General features: G+C 38.2%; 1 protein-coding gene across 6 annotated transcripts in view; it reads left to right on the plus strand.

The window, feature by feature from the left end:
* Positions 1-23343, plus strand: part of FGD4 (FYVE, RhoGEF and PH domain containing 4) — a 248462-nt gene that overhangs the window by 63799 nt on the left and 161320 nt on the right. Inside the window, exon 1 of one of the 6 annotated variants that reach the window (XM_045465990.1) lies at positions 9958-10127. The exons of the other annotated variants lie outside the window; for them this stretch is intronic. Coding sequence (XP_045321946.1) covers positions 10118-10127 — 10 coding nt within the window. The 5' untranslated portion in view covers positions 9958-10117. Of the gene's footprint in view, positions 1-9957; positions 10128-23343 lie in introns of those variants that run through there. 6 annotated transcript variants of the gene reach the window in all.

Here is a 23343-nt window from a genome sequence, read left to right on the forward strand (position 1 = left end):
TTTTTTTAACTTTTATTTATTTTTGAGACAGAGAGAGACAGAGCATGAACGGGGGAGGGGCAGAGAGAGGGAGACACAGAATCTGAAACAGGCTCCAGGCCCTGAGCTGTCAGCACAGAGCCCGATGCGGGGCTCAAATTCACGGACCGCGAGATCATGACCTGAGCCAAAGTCGGATGCTTAACTGACTGAGCCACCCAGGCGCCCCGGTAATGGAATTTTTTAAAAGTAACTTGCTTGTATCTGTGAATATCCTAAAAACCTGAGTTGCAAACTTTGGGTAAATAATATGGTAGGTGAATTATATCTCAGTAATGCTGTTATTTTTTTTTTTTTGAAAACACAGAACAGGGAAATGGGAGACACCTAGCCCTCCCTGGTCCACAGCGGTTCTAAAATCCAGCTAGGTAAATGTCAATGGTTTCGTGAAAAGGTTCTAACTGGGGTGGTTCTTCGTGGCTCTGGTCTCCGCCCTCTAGGCTCTTGGTTATGTCCTCTGAATCTTACTTTTCCATAAGAAATGACTTATGTTTGTAGCCTCTTCCTGTCTGAATAAGGGCCCTGGTATTTTTCATTTTGAAATGTCTCTTTAGTCCACACCAATGCTCTTTCCGTTGATATGTTTTTCAGAGTTTTTATGTGTATTCTCACAGATCTCTTTGGGTTCACAACATTACAAACCATTCCCACAAATCTCTTTGAGACAGGGGTCTACCTTGAACTACCTTTAAGTCAGGGGTTATATGAAAATGTCTTTAAGAGTCTTACGAGCTCTACTGTCTAGGAGAGATGGTTCTTAGAATCACACTGAAAATTCTTCAAAGCCTTTTGGTCTAGCTCTGTGATTTGCAAAGTGTGGTCTCTGTAGCAGCAGCATTAATATCACCTGGAGACTACAGAGGTCAGACCCCATTCAAGACCTGAAAATTGGGTGCAGCAGTCTGGGTTTTAACACCCATGCCTCAACCCCAGCTGAGTCTGGTGCACACAGAGTTTTAGAACCACTGGTCTAACATAGTCTATGAGGAACCAAGCACCTAACATCTTTGATAGCTCAAAAAAGGTTGAGGCCACATCTTACTGGCAGCACAGGATTTATCTTGGCCTTGAGCCATGTCTCACTTTGAGCTTACTTTGTGCTAAGATGCTGAAATGAGGAATGGTTTTATTTTGAACCCATCAAGTTTGGCTCCTCTATATTTCCTCTAAATTCTTCTTGAAAAGGAACCAAACGGTTCCTTTTTAGTTCATCTCACTACTCCTGTATTTTATCATAGGCAGCTAACATGAACCACTTAGTACTTTCAGCATTCTTGCTGAAATTCTCCTTAGTCTGATGCATGAGCCCGTTAGGTGCCCTTTCTATTTCCGTGCTATTGCATGCTTTGGGTTTGCTAGTTATTCTGTCGGTGCAGGATGTAGGCTCCCTTTCTTTAGCCACCAGCGGCATTTCTTCTTGTTTTTCAGATCTTTATTAACTGTCTCCTAGAGACCCTTCTTGATTCTGCCCATCACTGAGACTCAAGCTGGTATAGATTTTAGGTTTTTGTTACAGTCCCACTTCTGGTACCAAATTTTGTTATCTATTGCTGCCTAACAAATCACCGTCAAATTTCATGGCTTAAGGCAACAACTATTTTCTTGCTCACAGCTTTGGGATCTGGCTGGGGTTTGGTAAGGATGGCTCCTTTCTGGTCTGTGTGCTGTTTGCTGGGACAGCGTGATTAGAGCTGGAAGATTTATTTCCAAGGTCGCTCACTTACAGGGCTGGCAACTTGGTGTTGACTGTTGACTGTCAGCTGTGATCTTAGCTGGAGTTGTCAGCTGGACCTTCATTCTCTTCTATGGAAGCCTTTCTCATGCATGTGGCTCTTTGGACTTTCTCATAATGTGGCAGCTGGACTCCAAAAAGAAGGAAGCAGAAATTGCCAGACCTCTTAAAGATTTAGCTCAGAGCTGGTGCAATGTCATTTCTGTTCTTTTCTGTTGGATGGAGTCATTCAAAGAGGTGATAAATGACCCTACCTCTTGGTATGAAAATAGTGGCAAAGAATTTGAGGCTGTCATCAACCCGCTCCAGTCTGTTAGGGATATATTTTATTTGTTTGTTTGTTTGTAGTATTGGAAAGGCACTCTTGGCTTAAGTTATAAGTTGGTGGAAAGTAATTGTTAGTTGGAGAAAGTTTCAAGCTTTGGAAGGAGGCTAAGAGAAACATTTACATATAACTAGCCTCTCAATATTTGTGGAAATTTTATTTTTTTATTATTATTTAAAAATTTTACTTGTGTATGTGTGTTTTAATCAAAGCAGTGGGAAAACCTCATCAGATTTTTCTTTTTTTTTTTTTTAATTTAAGTTTCAGTTAACAGGAGTAGAATTCAGTGTGTTTGTGGAAATTATATTTTTTTAAATGTTTATTTTGAGATAGAGTGCAAGTCAGGAAGGGGCATAGAGAGAGGGAGAGAGAAAATCCCAAGCAGGCTCTGCTTCTGTCAGCGTAGAGCCTGATGCGGGGCCTGAACCCACAAACTGAGATCACAACCTGAGCCGAAATCAAGAGTCGGACGTTCAACTGACTAAACCACCCAGGCACCCCTGTGGAGATTTTAAATGTTGTATTTCACTGGTTGACAAAAGTCATTTTTTTTCCCATGGAATTAAACTCATTAACAGAATATAGTCTTTAGCACTTGGGTTATGCCAAGATTTGTATGTGACAGGGATGTCTGAATGCATTTATATATTTTAATTGGTCTGAAAATTGAGCTAGTTATTTTTGGTAAAGGTTGTCTTATATATTATCAAAGGTAGAGAAATAACCCCTTTATATAGACTTTCCTCCCTAGAGTCAGGACTAAATGCTATTCAGGAGTTGTGAACAATGAAAGGCAAACTCACTGCATTGTAGAAATGATTGTGGTAAAGGCAGAAGTGAATAGTGGGGGGAAAGAATTCCCAAGATTTTCTACCATTTGGAGCTTTTGCAGCTGTTTCCAGATTGGTAAGAGAGGACAAGACCGATGGCAGAAACTCCCTCTCGTTCTGCTTATTCACCCAAATTATGTATGAAGTTTGCTCATACAGGCTCATAAGTGGCTTCCTGAATGTGTAAAGCACTTATGTTAGTAAATTTTTCTCTATCCACATTGGAACTCCATCAAAAAAAAAAAAAAAAATCAGACTTAGTGCTTTATTGCAATAGTGATTCAACAGAGTTTAAATACGCCTTACAGGCATATTTTAAAATTAATAGAATCTGACTGGTATTAAATCTTTGACCTTTAGTTCCTATTTTTGCTTAGAATTGAACATTTGATTGAATGCTTTTGGTTTGGGTTATAATCTTTATTTTTTTTTTTAATGTTTATTTATTTTGAAAGAGAGATTGAGTGAGCGAGTGGAGAGGGGCAGAGAGAGAGGGTGAGAGGGAATCCCAAGCAGGCTCCATGCTCAGCACAGAACCCGACACCAGGCTCAATCTCACAACCGTGAGATCATGACCTGAGCCAAAATTGAGAGTTGGATCCGCTTAACCCACTGAGCCACCCACGCACCTCTGGTTTGGGTTGTACATTATCTTAATAATACTGATAAGATATTGTTAAACATAAGTTGAATATTTTTTCTCTAATTTGATCATTTGTAAAAATGGGGCAGCCCTACTTCCCCTTACTTTTAGTTTTTCACTCTCCTACATGTAAGTAGTTGTCAAGTTGACTAGTAATGTACTTCCTCCTTTTTTGTTCTTTCCTTGATTCTTCTCTTTATGTTTTTCTTCCTTACTCTCCTCATACCCTACCAAGTCTGGTGGAGTGACCTATTCAGGAGGGAAATTATGGATAGTATGGATAAGATGACATGCTACATGTGTTTAGAAGAATCCTTCTAGATGCCATTGTCAAACTTCCCTGGCATGATACTCATGACCAACAGTTTAGAAGACGATAACATGCACATGTAATGCACAGGTTTGATACATAGAAGAAATATAATCCATAAAGGGAAGAAGTGCTGCATATAACTAGAGGGTATGTACTCTATCCTTTAAGCTTCCAATCTGTCCTTTTTACAGTTTTACTTGCAAAATTCCCTGTGGTGCCTTTTTATTTCTTTGTAAATTATGTGAAGCCAGCCTTTCAGCAAAATCTGCTTATTTGCCCCAAATAAATGTGTTTATGCGATTCCTGATTTTTAATTTTAGTTACTCCAGATCTCTTTGATTTCCAAAACCTGTTTGGCCTATCACTTTTTATTTTGGTAGCATTTATAAGCTATTTCTGGGTCATTGTTTGGGTTGTTTTTAAAAGATATACCCATGAAAACTACAAAGTGCTGATGACAGAAATAAAAGAAAGAAATAAAAATCTAAGACATATTGTGTTTGTGGATTGGAAGACTCTTAATAAAGATGACAGTTCTCCCAAATTGCTGTATGTAGGTTTAATACAGTTCCATAGCAAGATTTTTTATGGGTGTAGATAAGATTATTCTAAAAATTTACACGGAAAGGCAAAGTAACCAAAACAGCTAAAAAATTAAAATAAAAAAAAAAAAACAGTTTTGAGAAGGAAGCATAATGCGGGAAGAATCACTCTAAGCATTATGTAGCTACAGTAATCAAGACTGGTATTGTCAGAGTGAGAAACAAATAGGTCAGTGCGACAGAATTGAAAACCCAGATTTAGCCCCACACAAGTAGGGGGCTTTTGCTAAAGGTGCAAAAGTAATGCAGTGTGTCTTTTAAACAAATAATATTAGAGCAATTGGATATCTATGGAAAAAAAAATAACTTCAACCTAAACCTTAGACTATATATGTGAATTAACTCAAAATAAGTCATTAATTTAAACGTAAGACATAAAACTGTAAACTTTTAAAAAATTTTTTTGAACAATGTGTGTCTGTTTTTGAGAGAGAGAGAGACAGAACGTGAGTGGGGAGGGGCAGAAGGAGAAGGAGACACAGAATCTGAAGCAGGCTCCAGTCTCTGAGCTGTCAGCATAGAGCCCAACGTGGGGCTCAAACTCACGAACTGTGAGATCATGGCCTGAGCCGAAGTCAGACACTCAACCAACTGAGCCACCCAGCTGCCCCATAACTATAAAACTTTTAAAAGAAAACCTAGAAGAAAATCTTCTAGACCTAGGACTTACCAAAAAGTTCTTAACCATGATCCCAAAAGCATAAATCATAAAAGCAAAAAATGGATAAGTAGGATTTCATCAGTTTAAAACTTTTGGCTTTGTGACTGTTAAAATGGCAAAAAGACAAGCTATAGGCTGGAAAAATATTTGAGAACCCAATGTTTGACAAAGAACTCTATCTAGGATATATAAAGACCTCTCAAAACTGAACAGGAAAACGAAAACCCTAACAATCTCACTAGAAAATGGGCAAACAACATGAAGATATTCAGATGATAAATGAGGATAGGCACGTGTGGACACTTATCATACAATCTAGCAGTCGTACTTCTGAGCATTTATCCCAGAGAAATGAAAACTTAGATCCACACTAAGACCGTACAAGAATGTTCATAGCAATTTTGTCATTGCCAAAAACTGTAAGCAATTTAATGGTCATTAACATGTGAATGGCTGAACTGACTTTAGTACAACTGCACTATGGAATTCTACACAGCAGTACAAAGGAACAGCCTATTGATACACGGAAAAACCCGAGAGGGTCCTAAGACCATTATGCTGAATGAAACAAGCCAATGTCAGTCACACACAGTATGTTTCCACTATATACAGTGTGCTGTAGATGACTACATGATAGGAATAGGGAACAGAATAGTGGCTGCCAGAGGTTAGGAACAGTGAAGAGAAAGGTGTTGGTGATGACTAGGAATGGCTAACATGAAGGATCTCTTAGTGATGGCAGAATCCTTGAGTGTCGTGATTGTGGTTGTGCTGATGCAGATCTATACCAGTGATAAAGTGGCACAGAACTAAACACACATATTGTGCCAAAGTCGGTTTCCTGGTTTTGATATTGTACTATAGTAATATAATATGATGTAATCATTAGGGGAAACTGGACCTCTCTGTACTATTTTTGCAATTTCCTATGAGTCTATAATAATTCAAAATAAAAAGTTAAAAAAAAAAAGATATCCAGACCTTAGGCCTAAGCTGTCTGTCAGCCACTGGTTGCTTTTAAAATTAAAATTTAAATGCACTAAAATGATGTTAACTTAATTCCCTGGTTACGTGTTTCAAGTGCTCACGTGGCTACCTTATTATATAGCACAAATACAGAACATATCCATCACCACAGAAATTCAGTTGGCAGAGCGAGTTCAGACCAGATCCTCTACGGTGCCAATTCCCATATGTGTCGGTAGCTACGTGTTTCTTAGTGAACTGTCTTAAAGTTATAAGTCAAAAGATAATGGTCTGTACCAATAAAATTTAAATAGAAGAAATGGATTTAACATAATGCTTTTTGAAAATGTCGTACTTTTTGAGGCTATATACCATATTTTAATAAAAGGAAATGAAACTTTGCTTCATGTTTGAAATAGGAATAAGCTTTTTCCTTATTTGCCAAAGCAGTTAGAGTTTCTTCCCATAATCACAATATAAAATATATATGAAATGGGAAAAATATAGAGGAGGGACAAGTAGGGGAAAGAGATCAGCAAAAAAAAAAAAAAAATATTTGAAATATCTCATACTTCTTGTTGCTTTTCGTTTCTTAGCGACCAGTCTACCAATGGTAGCTCGCTATTGCAGAGGAAGCGTGGTTTAGCAACCAGACCTTAAACCAGAATTATATTTCTAGCTCAAAGTGACCTTGAGAAAGTGACAAATGTGCTCTTCCCATTTTCGTGACCAATAATCAAACTAAGATAAAACTGACTATTGCTTGGGTGGGCTATGGGGTGAATTATTCAAAATGATCCTACTTTTGTAGGATCATTGGTCAAATATTGGCTTCCAAGTAGATTAAAAAGAAAGTTTTGGGGAATTTGGTTATGAAAAGGTCACATGAAGTAGGAAGGGGAAGTTTACCAGGTATGAGCAGTTTTAGGTTTTGAGCTTGGAGTTAAATACAAGAAAGCGCAGACAGAGTAAAAAGTTTTCTTAGTTTGTACCAGCTTAATAATTTCAAGAAGTCTCTGGGAGACTAAGCAGACATTTGGATTTTAGAGACCAGGTTTTGAAGTTAAACAGCACAGGGTCTGAATCACAGTTCTGCTGGGAGCTGCTTACCATTATTTTTCACTTTTACGATCTGTAAAATGGGGCCCCTTGGCACCTTTGTTACGGTCATTATGAGAAGGACATAATTTGCTTTTCTAAAGATTTATTTTTAGCCCCATAATGTTTTTTGGAGGTAGGGTACTAATTTTAGCTTTATAACACATTGGTTGATAATCATGGTTTCTAAAGCCACTTTCAAATTTAATTAGCATCTAGAGTATGACTAAATTGATCAAAATCACTTGATTTAAAGCCAAGACACATAAATCTGTTTTTATAAAATATAAACAGCCAAACTGAAAAAAAAAACCCAAACATTTATGAGAGAAATGTTATTTCAGTGCAATTTTTGCAACCCGTTTCTACAACTATAGCCACATAATATCTGAAATGAACAGTAATGAGAAGGCTTAATTATAAAGATTAATTTAAAAAAATCTTCATTATACAAGGTCAAATTATCAGAAAATATTTTGTACGAATTTCTTTTTTCTTTGCTTACTACTCTGCTAAAAACATTGAAAAAAAAAAAAAGGTCAAGAACCAGAGCCACCATACTCATTAGGACCCTTCCGGCCTTGGTAATGTAGCGGAGGAGGACGGTTGCAATTTCAGGCAATAGTTCACTGGCATGTGGTCAGTTTGAAGGGAACCAAAAATGCTGACATCCTCATTTGACTTCATCACCCAAGACTGAGTACATACACCAACACTTCCTGTGCAAACCTACCCTGACTCTGCAGAGGACACCCCAACCCTTGGCTGATCTGGGTGGGGAGGGTGGCTTGGATCGGTGACGTTTGCAAAGCATTCATCCTCAGTTGGATACCATCACTACTGTATGAACATGCCGTTTCTCTTTATCTTTCACTTCATAGAGATCAGCTTTCAAAGCTGATAATAATATTCACTGACAGCAAGAGATTGTTGCCAGTAGGTGACTTGCCCTGAAGATCACCACTCCTTGAAAGTACACTGGAAAACAGCATGTTTGAGAAAGAACTAATTCAGAAATGTACTAAAAAAAGTCTGTAAGAAGATCTGGAATGTTTATAGCTTGTCTCCTTGATGTCAGTATGTCTACACCTACCTTAGCACCCTTGGCCTCAGTTTTCTCATCCATATAATGGGAGGATTTCTAAATTTCTAAGACTTTGTGATTTTAATGTATTTGGCAAGTAGTTTCCTCCATGATTGCACTTGTTGATTCATAAGCTACATTAAATGCTTTTTCTATGCATCAAAATTTCCTCAAGTATTATCAAATTCTTTAATCTATTTTCAGTTTGTCATTCTTTCAGAGACATAGTAGTTTGAAAAAGTGATATTGCAAAGTGAACTTAGTCTTGGTGTTAGACTTTGATGCTGACAACAACATCTAAATAGTACATGAAACAGAAATTAACACTGGGATTATTATGTAAATGCTCAACCCATGTTGTAATAAACAATTAGGTGTTTTTAAATTTTTTCTGATGTGTGTTCATTTTTGAGAAAGAGACACAGTGTGAGTGGGGGAGGGCAGAGAGGGAGACACAGAATCTGAAGCAGGTTCCAGGCTGTGAGCTGTCAGCACAGAGCCCAGTGCGGGGCTTGAACTCAAAAACTGCGAGATCATGACCTGAGCCGAAGTCGGACACTTAACCGACTGAGCCATCCAGGCGCCCCTGGGTGTCTGAGATGTCTGTGAATTATGAACTAAAGCATGGACTTCAGTAATTTTCCCTTATAAACGTGGCAAGGATGATAAATTTGCTCATTCGCAACTTTCCTTCTTTATTTTTTATTTGTTATAGTTTATTTTGAGACAGAGACAGTGCACATGAGCGAATAGGGGGAGGAGCAGAGAGAGGGGAGGTGGAGAGAGAGAGAAAGAATGAATGAATGAATGAATGAATGAATGAATGAATGAATCCCAAGCAGGCTCCATGCTGTCAGCACAGAGCCCATCGTGGGGCTCGAAGCTGCAAACTGAGATTGTGACCTGAGCCGAAATGAAGAGTTGGATGGTCAACCAGCTGAGCCATCTAGGTACCGCCCCCTGCCCCTTATCTCCTTTAAAATCCTGATGCTTTTGGGGCGCCTGGGTGGCGCAGTCGGTTAAGCGTCCGACTTCAGCTCAGGTCATGATCTCGCGGTCCGTGAGTTCGAGCCCTGCATCAGGCTCTGGGCTGATGGCTCAGAGGCTGGAGCCTGTTTCCGATTCTGTGTCTCCCTCTCTCTCTGCCCCTCCCCCGTTCATGCTCTGTCTCTCTCTGTCCCAAAAATAAAAATAAACGTTGAAAGAAAATTAAAAAAAAAAATAAATAAATAAATAAAATAAATAATAATAAATAAAATCCTGATGCTTTTATGAAGTTATTTGGGATTGTTAGGTGACCTAGGAAAGGAATAGAAGGGTCTTTTGCTCCAGAGAGGCAGAGAGCTTAAACACTCTTTCACTGTCTTTCGCTATTCGACATTTCTTATGACTTCTAATGAATATGAAAACAATTTCTAAGACCTTTTAAAACCTATTTTTAAAGGATAGTCTGTTTTAAATCTAAAGGCTGTAACTACAGTAAAATCACATGTCCTTGGGCCCATCCTTCCCATTCCACCATAGTATTGAAGAGCTCTCTCACTGCATTTTGAAATACCTTCATGGAATTTTGAAATGCCGTACTTGCGTAGGTCTTTGAAGCTGCATCAGTACTAGAAGAGTTATGAAACCTAGTTCTGCACTTCCCATTAGTTAGTTCTTCATGTCAAATGGAGGATGTGTGCGTGTCTGGTGTCTAAATACAGACCTGTAGGTTTTACCCATAAATTATAGATACAAATAATTCCTCCACAAGCAGGAAATAAGTATGATTGATCAGAAGAATAAAAGGCAGCACTGGATGTTGTTGGAAAAAGATCCTTTATGGGGGGCTGTGAGTATTTTATTTTTGCAATTTCTATTTCCGAGGTATCTCAGGTTAAAAACGTGAAGTTTTGAATATACAAAGTAGGTGAGTAGATGAAGTAACTGGTTTTTGTCTTTTTGATTACTATTAAATGATAAGTCATTTTTTCACTACTGAAATTATCACAGCTCTTGTTTAGAATGGTTTTGTGGTGTGGCTTTAGGACATAATGTACTTTATGGTCCATATATGATTCCTTGAGGTAATGGCCTTTCTCTTTAGGATTCATGGCATAGCAATGTTCTCTGAGAGTCGTGAATGTAAGCTGTGCTTTGAGTGAAACTGTTGACCTTCCTGATCTGAGACTTTTTATGTTAAGCTTTTTCCTTCTATTTCTAATTTCCATTTCTTCCCTTCTTTGGTTTCTAATACATAAAAACTATACTTTAGTCAATTTCTTAGAACTTATTTGTGTACTTAATATTCTCTTAGTCATCAGTTATTTGGGAATAAAATTCTCTCTACTACTAAAACATTAGCAAGGTACATTGGCAATGTGCAAGTTTAAGGATTTCTTGAAATTACATACTAGGATCTGAAGTCCAGTTGACTAGATCCTTCTGTCATTGGGGCTATAATGTTCTCCTGGTCTTTTGTAGTTAACTGAAAAGCCACTTTAAGTAAATGTGTTTGTTCAGAAAAACAATTTTAAACAGATTTTTCTTGATAAGAAAGAAAATAAACGTCTAGGTGTAACTATTGCCAACATTTTGATGTATGTTTCTTTGTATCTGTTTTACAGAGTTGGGGTCCTATTTTTATTTTTTTTAATTTAAAAAAAAATCTTTATTTTTGAGAGAGAGAGAGAGACTGAGCACGAGCAGGGGAGGAATAGAGAGAGAAGGAGACACAGAATCTGAAGCAGGCTCCGGACTCTGAGCTGTCAGCACAGAGCCCGACGTGGGACTTGAACTCATGAACCGTGACATGATGACCTGAGCCGATGTTGGTCACTTAACCGACTGAGCCACCACCTAGGTGCCCCAGTTGGGGTCCTATTTTATGTGGATCCCCTCCCATGTAACATGGAATTATCTCATGTTACTAAAAATTCTTAGTAAAAATTCAATAGTTGTATGATTCTGTTAAAAAGTATTACTTTAGTTAACATGTCCTCTATTGTTAGATATTTAAATTTTTTTCAATATTTTGGATTATAAATAAGTGAGGACACCGTCATATTTAATTAAAGACTATCTCGCAAAGTGCCTGGGGTGGGGGAAATCTCACTGTACTTATATTCTTGATTTATCATATAGCCTGACCTTAGAATTTTAAGGAAAAACACTGAATTAGGATTTTAAACAAATGTGTTGGGTGCAATGCTGGCTTAAACTTATGGATCTCACATTTTTTAAAACTTTTACTTCTGTGTGTCAGGCAGTCTATGCACTTGCTGTTTTTCAAAGGTGGGGGGCATTGCTTTATTCAGAGAAATAAACTGGAGTGGAATTTGTAGAACTTTTGCAAATAAATGGTTCATTGAAGAAAACTGAAAGAGGACTCCCCTAACTAAGGTTGGTTCTTCTATGTACAACCTCATGTAAATGGAAAACTAGATCCATGCAACAAAATAAATAAGCATGGGCTATAAAAATATGGTGCCTGGGGAAAAAAACAGATTCACAAGGCTTTGGCCAAAGTTTTTCTTTGTTTTACTAGGTTAGAAATGGACTGGGATTCTCCCTGTAATTCAGCCACAGAAGAAAGAAAAAGCTTCTTGTTCTTCATTCCCATTGTATAGAGCCCCTATGTCACTGACTTGCACCAAGATGGACTACTGACCTTTCTTGTGGAATGAATAGAACTGAGTTTAGAGTACTTTGAAATACTCATAATTTCTTAACTATATCTTACTTTTAAAACTTGATAGGCATAATAATTAATTTTAATAGACTAGAACTAGCTAGGGTGTATGAATATAAAGTCAAAATATAGAAGTTTGGAGCCTTACTCTTCAAGGAGTTATTTTGGATCAGAAAATTTGATTTCAGGGGCACCTGGGTGGCTCAGTCGGTTGGGCGTCCGACTTCGGCTCAGGTCATGATCTCACAGTCTGTGGGTTCGAGCCCCGCGTCGGGCTCTGTGCTGACAGCTCAGAGCCTGGAGCCTGTTTCGGATTCTGTGTCTCCCTCTTTCCCTGACCCTCCCTGTTCATGCTCTCTCTCTCTCTCTCTGTCTCATAAATAAATGTTAAAAAAAAATTAAAAAAAAAAAAAAAGAAAATTTGATTTCAGGCAGCACCTGGGTGGCTCAGTCAGTTAAGCATCCAACTCTTTATTTCGGCTCATGTTATGATCACAGTGTCATAGGATCAAGCCCTGTGTCGCGCTTTGTGCTGAGCGTGGAGCCTGCTTGAGTTTCTCTCCCTCTTTCTCTCTCTCTCTCCCTCTCTCCCTCTTACCTTCTCTCCCACTTGTGCTCTCTCTCTCTCTAAAAATAAATAAAATGAAAAAAAATGTTTTAATTTGATTTCAAGATTTCAAAAGATTGTTTTTTCTTTGCCCTTCCTCTGCCTTCCCCTTACTAGTTGAGATGGCAATACAAGTTAATATCCTGACTTTTCTTTATAAGTGAGTAAAATATTACTGACTATGTGTTATACTTAGAAATAGCCATTTCTCCTAATATTTATTATGACTTTAAAATTTAGGATCTGGTTGCTACGAAATACCAGATCTTATACACACACACACGTATATACATATTTTATATTAAAAAGAAGTCAAAGTGAGATTTACTATAGGACTATATGTTTTATTCTCTAACGACAAGTATGAATAGACTTATTTTTAAGACTAAAGGAGACTCAGGATGACGCTCACAACCATAGTAATAATAAGGGACTTTTGTCCCCATTTTCATTCTTTGGTTTTTTGGGCATTGTAACCTGCACGTGCTTCTCTTCAGAGTGCATACAGTGCACTTAGTGTTCTCTAAGGATCAGCTTTGTAACTGAACCAGTTGGACTCCTATCCACTTTATACACTTGTTGGCATTTCTCCTGCCCATTTGTTTAATCTTTCCAACTCATTTGATCCTCTGGCATTAGAACTGACAGCTGCAATTGCATGTGGGTTTATAAAGTAGCTGAATAATAAAATGCCATGACCTGGTTCTTGTATAGTTTCACCGATGACTGAGTTGGCAATGCTACAAATTGGTTTGGCAGGTCAGGTGGAACATTATATTTACAGGAAAAGAGTTTATGTATAAAAAAGACTGGTATTGATCCTGAGTGATAGAAGTGCTGTTGCCTAAATCCCAGTCTTACTGTTTACTGAACACCTATTAGACATAGTGCTTTGCTTTATAGGCACATTATTTCTAATCCTCAGAATTGTCTTGTAAGATGGTTATGACCCTGTTTTTCAGATGGAGAAAGCAGATTTTTGAGGTTTTGTACTCATATCTGCATATTTAGTCCTACATGGTAAACTGAAATTCATGTCCAAGATCATTCATTTCCAAAGCTTGTGGCCAATCCATTGCACACTGTAGCAGTAATTTTGTTCATTGTGATTAGTAGTTTATTTCCATGTTGCCATTGACGGGCATTGACTATTATGATGAATGGTGCTATGAACATTTTATACGTGTCTTTTGGTGGAATTATTGGGTCATGGGGTAGGCATCCGTTAAACTTTAGGAGATGTTAGCCTAAAAGTTTTCCATACTGGTTGTAGTGTGTGAATATTCTGGGTGTTCCACTTCTTTGCCAGTATTCTCCGTAGGTTTTAAAAAATTTTAGCCATGTGACAGGTGTCCAGTGGTATCATTTTGTGATTTTAATTCACATATCTCTGATGGTTAATCATTTTTATATGCTTATTGGAGACCTTCTTTGGTGAAGTTCCCAATCAAGATTTTTGCCCATTTAAAAAAAAAAAAATTGGATTGTCTTTTTTTTTTTTTTTTTGGTCTGCATTCTTTATGTATTCTGAATACTAGTTCTTTGAGCACTCACTTATAAATACTTATTTTTCCTGTAATGCTTTCTTTTTTATACTTACTGGTGTCCTTTCATGAGCAATGCTCAATTTCAGTTCTATCCTTTAAAGTTAGGGTTCTGTGTTCTTTTTAAAAGCCTTTGCCTATCTGAAGGTAGTAAAGATGATTTCCTACAGTATTTATAGAAGCATATTGTTTATTTGTTTATAATTGTTTTATCTTTCACATTGAGGTCTATGATCGCTCTGAAATGGATGTTTGTAAAAGATGTGTGGTAGGGGTCAAGATTTATTTTTTGTGCCATGTAGATATCAATTGGACTTAGCACCATTTACCAAAAAAACTGTCCTTTGCTCACTGTATCTCATTGGCAATTTTGTGGTACAGTTTTGACTGAGAATTCTGACATTTGACATTTACAGAATCCAAACCACCCCAAATTCTTTTTGTTGTTTTCCTTAAATTGTCTCGAGCATGGATTATGCTTTGTATTTCATCGCATCTCACCTAGTATAGTGCTCTGTACACATTGTAGGAAAGAGTTGAGAATTTACCAGTCCTGGAAAGGTTTTTATTAATGGAATGGCAGCTGTTGGGGTTTACATCCCTGCAGGGGAAGGAAAAGGAAGTGGTTTGCATTGCTGGGTGCAAGTGGTGTGTATGTGAGTTTTTGAGGCAAAATCTGCCTAGCTGCACTTTTCCCATGAATTTCTTTACACTGAAAATTATGGACGTTTGGATTATAGCTCTTCTCACTGGATTGAAAGCAAGTATCAGAGGAATTATTCACTGAAAACACAGTTCTTCAGCTGTACTCTCTGATGAGTTCTGTATGTGCTCAATAAACTTAACGTGTTCACCATAGTGGGGACCTATTCCCCCCTCATTTGGTTTATTTCTTTGGTTCTTTTTGTTTTTTTTAAGTTTACTTATTTATTTTGAGAGACAGCAAGAGCATGTGTATGAGCAAGAGGGGAGGGGCAGAGAGAGAGGAAGAGAGAGTATCCCAAGCAGGCTCCATGCTGTCAGTGCACAGTCCAACTTGGGGCTCTTTCCCACTAACCATGAGATCATAACCTTAGCCAAAATAAAGAATCGGTTGCTTAACTGACTGAGCCATGCAGGTGCCCTATTTTGTTGTTGTTGTTGTTTTTAATTTAAATTCAAGTTAGTTAGCACATAACGTAGTATTGGTTTTGGGATTAGAACCCAGTGATTTATCACTTATATATAACACCCTGTGCTCATCCCAACAATGTCTGCCTATCACCAATTTAGCACAGCCCCCACCCACATTGGTTCTTAATTTGATTTTTAAGTAAGCACTAAGAAGGAGTTCCGTGAAAGAATTTTGGTCCTGGCCATGATGGAATAATTGGTATTGTAATACTCTTCTGCCATTAAAAAACTATAAAACTGGAAAAATATATGCAGCTTTATATACTTACATTAGAAAAGAAGTTTTAGAATCAATGATCTGAGCTTCTACCTGAAGAATTTAGAAAATGAGGAAATTAAACCAAAAGTAAATAGAAAGAAAGGCATAAAAAATATAAAAGTGAAAAATATGCACTAGAGAACAGACAATAGAGAAAATAAAATGCTTCCTTGAAGTAATAGTAAGATTGATAAGTCCCTGTTGAGACTGATCAAGAATGAGACAATTCCAATATCAGGATTGTTACAGACACTAAAAGGATAATAAGTGGTTACTATGAACAACTTAGATAAAACAGACACATTTCTTTGGAAGACAAACTGCATAAACCATGAAGAAATAGAAATTTGACTAGCCCTTCAGTCTACTAAAGAAATTGAGTTGGCAGTTAAAAGTTTTCTAACAGAGAATACCATGATGCTGCTGGCCCAGGAGCCACATTTTAAGAACCAGTATGTTAGACTGTGACGTCTGTGAGGGCAAGGAATAGCTTTCGAACCCCTTTTTATTATCTGCATGTGACATAACATTCCTGGTAAATGTTTCTTAAATAGAATTGATTAGATGACATGGTACTAAGTAGGGAAGTTTCTTCCCTTGAGAAATCTAACAGCTTTTTATTTTCTTTCTTTGGTAAGGAATTTTGATCTTCTAGTTCATTTCAGAAAATGTGTACACCCTACTGAAATGGAAACACTTAAATTTCTTGTGTTTGTGAAACTATATATGATTAGGAAGGTCTTAGGGTTTCCTTGGTGATCATATAAATCATGTTGGGTGTTAAGGAAGTGTGGGCTGTATTGTTCCCAGACATGATGCTTTAAAACCATAAATCCTGTGGTTTTACATGAGTTAGACCAAAAATGACATTGATCCTCTCCCTAGCAAAGGCAATTTGGGGTGGGGTGGCATGGGGGAGAGGGGAATCTTATGAGGGCAATGTGTGTGTGTTTTCTGGCATTACAGTTCTGTTGAACACTGTATCGCCAGTTTTTAAAGAAAGAACCAAATTGTGGCACCCCAATTGCTTCTTAAAATTAATGAGTTTCATCTAGCATGAGGCATTATTCAGCTAATAGTTGAAAATCCTCCAAAGTGAACAGCATTTAAGAGGCTATTAGAAACCTTATTAGAAAGGCAGATAGTGACTCTGAACAATAAATCAGCTCAACCTGCAGGAGAAAATGGTACATCAGCTGAAAATAAGTCTCCTTTGAATCAGGAGCCAACTCTTGTTGGGTGGAAAGTTTTGTTTATGTGAAGAAATTTGAAATGGCTGTGCTCATATTTATTGGACTCTTAGAGAAATTATGTCCTTGAGCATTACCAACCCCTATAAAATGTTAAATAGCTCAATTACATATCAAAATCATCTTTTAAACCCCATCTACCCTGGCATAATTGAGAAAAAACTGAAGCAAACTCTTCTTTAGAAATAAATTCATAAAATTTATTTTTTTAATGTTTATTTTTGAGAGAGCACAAACGGGGGAGGGGTAGAAAGAGGGGGCCAGAGGATCTGAAGCAGGCCCTGCACTGACAGCAGTGAGCCCGACGTGGAGCTTAAACTCACGAACTGAACTGCAAGATCATGACCTGAACCAAAGTCAGATGCTCAACTGACTGAACCACCTAGGTGCCACAATTTCATAAAATTACTTAAAGAGCACAATGTTTAGAATAATGCCAATCCTGATACATATTATGCAAAAGTTTTAAAGGAAATGCATCAAAACGTTAACCACGATTATATCTACCGGATTGTTTTATAGGTGATTTTAATTTTATTTCTAATTCTTTTATTAAAAATTTTTAAACATTTTTTAAAATTTATTTATTTTGAGAGAGAGGGAGACAGAGTGTGAGAGGGGGAGGGGAAGAAAGAGAGAGAGAGAGAGAGAGAGAGAAAGAGAGAATTACAAGCAGGCTCTGAGCCATCCGTGCAGAGCCTGACAGAGGGCTTGATCCCACTAAGCGCAAGATCACCACCTGAGCCAAATCCAGGAGTTTGACGCCCAACCTACTGAGCCACCTACACGCCCATTTCTATAATTTATTTTTAATTTTTTATTAAAAAAATTTAATGTTTATTTTTGAGAGAGAGACAGAGTGCAAGCAGGGGAGGGGCAGGGAGAGAGAGAGACAGAATCCAAAGCAGGCTCCAGGCTCTGAGCTGTCATCACAGAGCCTGACGCGGGGCTTGAACCCACAAACTGTGAGATCATGACTTCCCTCCCTCTCTCCTTCTCTCCTCTCCTTCTTTTCTTCTATCCCTCTATCCTTCTCTCCCTCTCTCCTACTCTCCCTCCCTCCCTCACTCCTTCTGTCTCTCCCTCTCCCCCTCCCCTCCCCATTCCTCTCCCCTGCTTCCACTCACCCTCTCTCTCACTCTCTCTCTCTCTCTCAAAATGAAACAAAACAAAACAAAACAACTTTGAGCATGGGAGTCTGCATTTTTTCTAGCATTAGAAAAGGTATAAAGCTGGTGCTTCTGTAAACACAGACGTCCCTGCTGTCCAGTGAGTGACAAATCAGTGAAGGTGGAGACAAGTGAAGAGAATATAACTGGGGCTTATGAACTGACTAGCTATTTTGGGCTCCCAGGTTGGCTGACTGTACTTCTGTTTTCAAGAGGAAAACACCATTGTGTGATCACATTGGAATAGTGTTAGGATTTACATGACTGCCAGGTTTAGGTCATGAGGTAAAATCTGGATCATAAATAGGGAAAATGGAGAGCTAGCGTAAAGTCACGCGTCACTGTCCACCCACCCTGTAGAAGAGCAAAGGAATAGAGAAGAGTGCCAAGAAGAAAGTTTAAAAAATTTTCCCTTGATTTACATTTTTGCTAAGTCAGACATCTCTTGTTCACTTTTCCCCCAGAAAGCATCTAGAATATCCATGACCTCTATAGGATCCCTTATCTCCTGGACTGCCCACCATCTTCCCTTTGAGACTTACTCTTTTGTCCTGGAGAAAGTGTGGTGTCCTGATGAGTCAAGTTCATTAGTCCTGGGCCATAGACTTCCTGCCTGCTTGTTCCTCAAGACTAGCAAGTGTACTTGCTGCTTGACTTGCTTCAGAAACTTATCATGTATTTCCGTGCCCATTTGCTCAGACGTGTCTGTGACCTGGCACCGTGGTCACTACCTGGGTAGGTAACAGTGGTGGAGCCCACACTTACATTGTCTTTATTCATTCCCTACTGTTGTTTCTTCTGTTCATTTTTCAACAAAGATTTAGTGAGCACCTACTTTGGGCCAGATACTGGGGATTCCTTAGTAAATAAAACAAAATTCCCTTATTCATGGAATTTACCTTCTAGGGTGGGAGGCAGACAATAAAATGAGTGGGGGAAAAAATTTAATGTTGGGCAGGAATAAGTGCTATTAAATGACAAAAGGACCAAGGTGCTGGAATAGGTAGGAAGTCTCAAGGGGTTGTGATGAAGCAAAGAGATACTTGAAGAAATGGCATCTAAGCACAGACTCTAATGAAGTGTGTTATGGAAGCAAGAGGAAAATTTGGGGAAATGTTCTAAACAGAGGGAAGGGCAAGTGCGGAGGACCTGAAACAGGAATGAGGTTTGACATCAGAACTTGACAGGGAAGTATTTAAATTCCTACACACCTGTTGAGCAGACTAGCTTACGAGGAATGATAAGGTCTTTACTTGGACCTACCTCCAGCTATATGTTCAGTAAGATATCATTTACCTTGTTTTCTCACATATAAAGATTAAAAGCTTTTAATCTGTTAATGGGGTTCCATGTTTGAACTGATAACTTCATGTTTTGCCAATGAATTGTTGTATAATGTCTAAACACATTTACTTGTGATCTGTTTATGAATATTTATTTAGTGAACATTTATGGGTCTTACCTGATGGTTTGGATGTGGCTGAGGAGGGAAAAAGTGGGGAAGGAGATGCTGATGAGAAGAGGAAAGGAGTTGCTGGAGAGAGCCCCGCAGAACCGGGAGAGTTGATTGTGAGGCAATACAGGAAGAAGGAATGCCAAAGAAGAATGAGGTCAGCACAGTCAGATGCACCCAGGGAAGTCCAGGGATACAACAACTGAACAGTGACCTGTGGGTATGGCACCTGGGATGTCTCTGCTAGTCTTGGAGGGAGCAGAGTCTGGTGTATGTTGGTCAGACAGAGGTGAGCTGAGGAAGTGGAGGCCATGACTGTAGAGTTCCCACCTTTTGAGAAGTATGAACAAGAAAGACAGGAACAAGATTAGACAGCTTGACAAAAATATGAATGGAGCTAAGAGGGTTTTTTTGCCTTTGTTTTTGTTTTTTATTTTTTTTTTTATTTTTTATTTATTTTTAAAAAAAAATTTTTTTTTCAACGTTTATTTATTTTTGGGACAGAGAGAGACAAAGCATGAACGGGGGAGGGGCAGAGAGAGAGGGAGACACAGAATCGGAAACAGGGTCCAGGCTCTGAGCCATCAGCCCAGAGCCTGACGCGGGGCTTGAACTCCCGGACCGCGAGATCGTGACCTGGCTGAAGTCAGACGCTTAACCGCGCCCCAATGAAATTTCTTTTAAAATAAAAAACAGGGGCGCCTGGGTGGCGCAGTCGGTTAAGCGTCCGACCCTGTTTCCGATTCTGTGTCTCCCTCTCTCTCTGCCCCTCCCCCGTTCATGCTTTGTCTCTCTCTGTCCCAAAAATAAATAAACGTTGAAAAAAAAAATTTTTTTTTAAATAAAAAAAAAAAAAAAAGAAATTTCATTGGTGGTTTTTCATGACAGGAAGTCATCCTGTGCTATTCTTGGCTCACAGAGTAAACAGTTGTTTTACGTGCATTTATGTCCCACCACCACACTTTTAAACATGTTTAAAACTTCTTACAGCTATATAGTTATCCAAGTATTCAAAGAGAGTTCACCTATGTCATCTTGATCTTCTTGAAAGGAAGGTACCAAATATTATGCCTGTTTCTTAGATGCATGCCTCAAATCCCAGGTTATAGCTGAGAAGTCACCCCCCAAAAAGTTGTAGGACAAAAAATTCTATAAGTATTTCCCATCCTGCCAAGAGTTTGGCAATCTATATTCACAGCATTAACTAACCATGATTTGTCCCCGTATTCAACTGATTATCCTCTGGTTACCTCAGAAAAGAACCCAGGGCATTTATATATAATTTATAGGGAAGATGAAAATTTTCAGAATACACCATTATGTCCCTCTTGCCTCACACATACCCTGCCATACACAGAGCAGATACGGTCACCTTCAAATGTTCACAATGGAGTACACCTCAGTCCTAGTCTTAAAGGATTCTTGCCCATACAGCCTGGCTACTCTTTTCAAGACTTTCCTCTTTCTGGGGTTTGGACTTGGAGTAGAAAGGTAAGGTTAGGTAGAGAGAGTTGATTTTATAAGACCAGATGAGAGGCCATAAATAATCCCGAGGTTTCAATAGTAAGGGTTCAGTTGATTATTTTTGCTGAATTTGCTTTCTCTCCTAACAAAGAAAACCCTGTAGAACTTAAGCTCAACAGTTTTGTGTAAATTTGATCTAAGTAGTAGCGGTGCCCCCAAGTTGTGAGCATCCAAATATATAAATCAATTAAAAACAAACATAAACTCATTGGTAATAATAGTAGGGGACTTTATCACCCCACTTACAGCAATGGACACATCATCTAAGCAGAAAAATCAACAAGGAAACAATGGCTTTGAATGTCACACTAGACCAGATGGACACTTAACAGATATATTCAGAACATTTCATCCAAAAGCAGCGGAATACACATTCTTCTCCAGTGCACATGAAACATTTTCCAGAATAGATGACATACTGGGTCACAAATCAGCCCTCAACAAGTACAAAAAGATTAAGATCATACTGTGCATATTTTCAGACCACAATGCTATGAAACTTGAAATCACCACAGGAAAAAAAGACCACAAATACTTGGAGGTTAAAGAACATCCTACTAAAGAATGAATGGGTTAACCAAGAAATTAAAGACACTAAGGCACCTGGGTGGCTCAGTAAGTTAAGCATCCAGCTTCAGCTCAGGTCATTATCTTGTGGTTTGTGAGTTCGAGCCCCACATTGGGCTCTCTGCTGTCCCAATACTACTACCCCTGCCACTCTCTGCCCCTTCCCTGCTCATGCTTTCTCTCAAAAATAAACATTAAAAAAAAAAAGAAATTAAAGAGGAAATAAAAAAGTACACGGCAGCCAATGAAAATGAAAGCATGACAGTCCAAAACCTTTGGGATGCAGCAAAGGTGGTCATAAGAGGGAAATACATAGCAATCCTGGCTTTCTAAAGAAAGAAGAAATATTTCAAATATATAACCCAACCTTACACCTAAAGGAGCTGGCAAAAGAACAGCATATAAAGCCCAAAACCAGAAGAAAATGGGAAATAATAAAGATTAGAGCAGAAATCAATGATATCAATATCAAAAAATAGTGGAACAGATAAACAAAACTAGGAGTTGCTTCTTTGAAGGAATTAATAAAATTGATAACCCCCAGCCAGACTTACCAGAAAGAAAAAGGACCCAAATAAATAAAATCATGAATGAAAGAGGAGAGATTACAACCAATACCATAGAAATACAAATTGGGCACTCTGGAAGAGATGAACAAATTCCTAGAAACATATAAACTACCAAAACTGAAAACAGGAAGAAATAGAAGATTTGAACAGATCCATAACCGGTAAAGAAATTGAATCAGTAATCAAAAATCTCCCAACAAACAGGAGTCCAGAGCCTGGGAGCATGACTTCCCAGGGGAATTCTACCAAACATTTAAAGGTATTCTTTTGAAACTGTTCCAAAAAATAGAAATGAAAGGAAAACTTCCAAATTCATTCTATGAAACCAGTATTACCTTGATCCCAAAACCAGACAAAGACCCCCTAAAAAGGAGAGTTACAGACCAATTTCCCTGATGAACATGGATGCAAAAATACTCAACAAGATACTAGCAAATTGAATCCAATAATATTTTAAAAGAAATATTCACCATGATCAAGTAAGATTTATTCCTGGGCTGCAGGGATGGTTCAATATCCACAAATAAGTCAACATGATATACCACATTAATAAAGGAAAGGATAAGAAATATATGATCCTCTCAATAGATGCAGAAAAAACATTTGACTACATACAGCATTCTTTCTTCATAAAAACCTTCAAGAAAGTAGGTATGGAAGGAACATACTTCAACATCATAAAGACCATATATGAAAGACCCATGGCTAATATCCTTGATGGAGAAATGTATAGCCAACTAATCCTTGACAAAACAGGAAAGAATATCCAATGGAAAAAAGTCTCTTCATCAAATGATGTTGGGAAAACTGGACAGCTACATGCAGAAGAATAAAACTGGAACACCATATGCAAAAATAAATTCAAAATGGATGAAAGTCCTAAATTTAAGACAGGAAGCCATCAAAATCCTAGAGGAAAAAACAGGCAGCAATCTCTTTGACCTAGGTCACAGCAACTTAGTAGGCATATATCCAGAGGCAAGGGAAACAAAAGCACAAATGAACTACTGGGACCTCATCAAGATAAAAAGCTGCTGCACAGTGAACAAAACAGTTAACACTAAAAGGCAACCAGTGGAATGGGAGGAGATATTTGCAAATGACATCAGGTTAGTATCTAAAATCTATAAAGAATTTATCAAACTCAACACCCAAAAAACAATCCAGTGAAGAAATGGGCAAAAGACATGAATACACACTTTTCCAAAGAAGACATCCATGGCTAACAGACACATGAAAAGATGCTTCATATCACTCATCAT

This window comes from Leopardus geoffroyi, chromosome B4, assembly GCF_018350155.1.
Source record: "Leopardus geoffroyi isolate Oge1 chromosome B4, O.geoffroyi_Oge1_pat1.0, whole genome shotgun sequence".
Classification (NCBI taxonomy): domain Eukaryota; kingdom Metazoa; phylum Chordata; class Mammalia; order Carnivora; family Felidae; genus Leopardus; species Leopardus geoffroyi.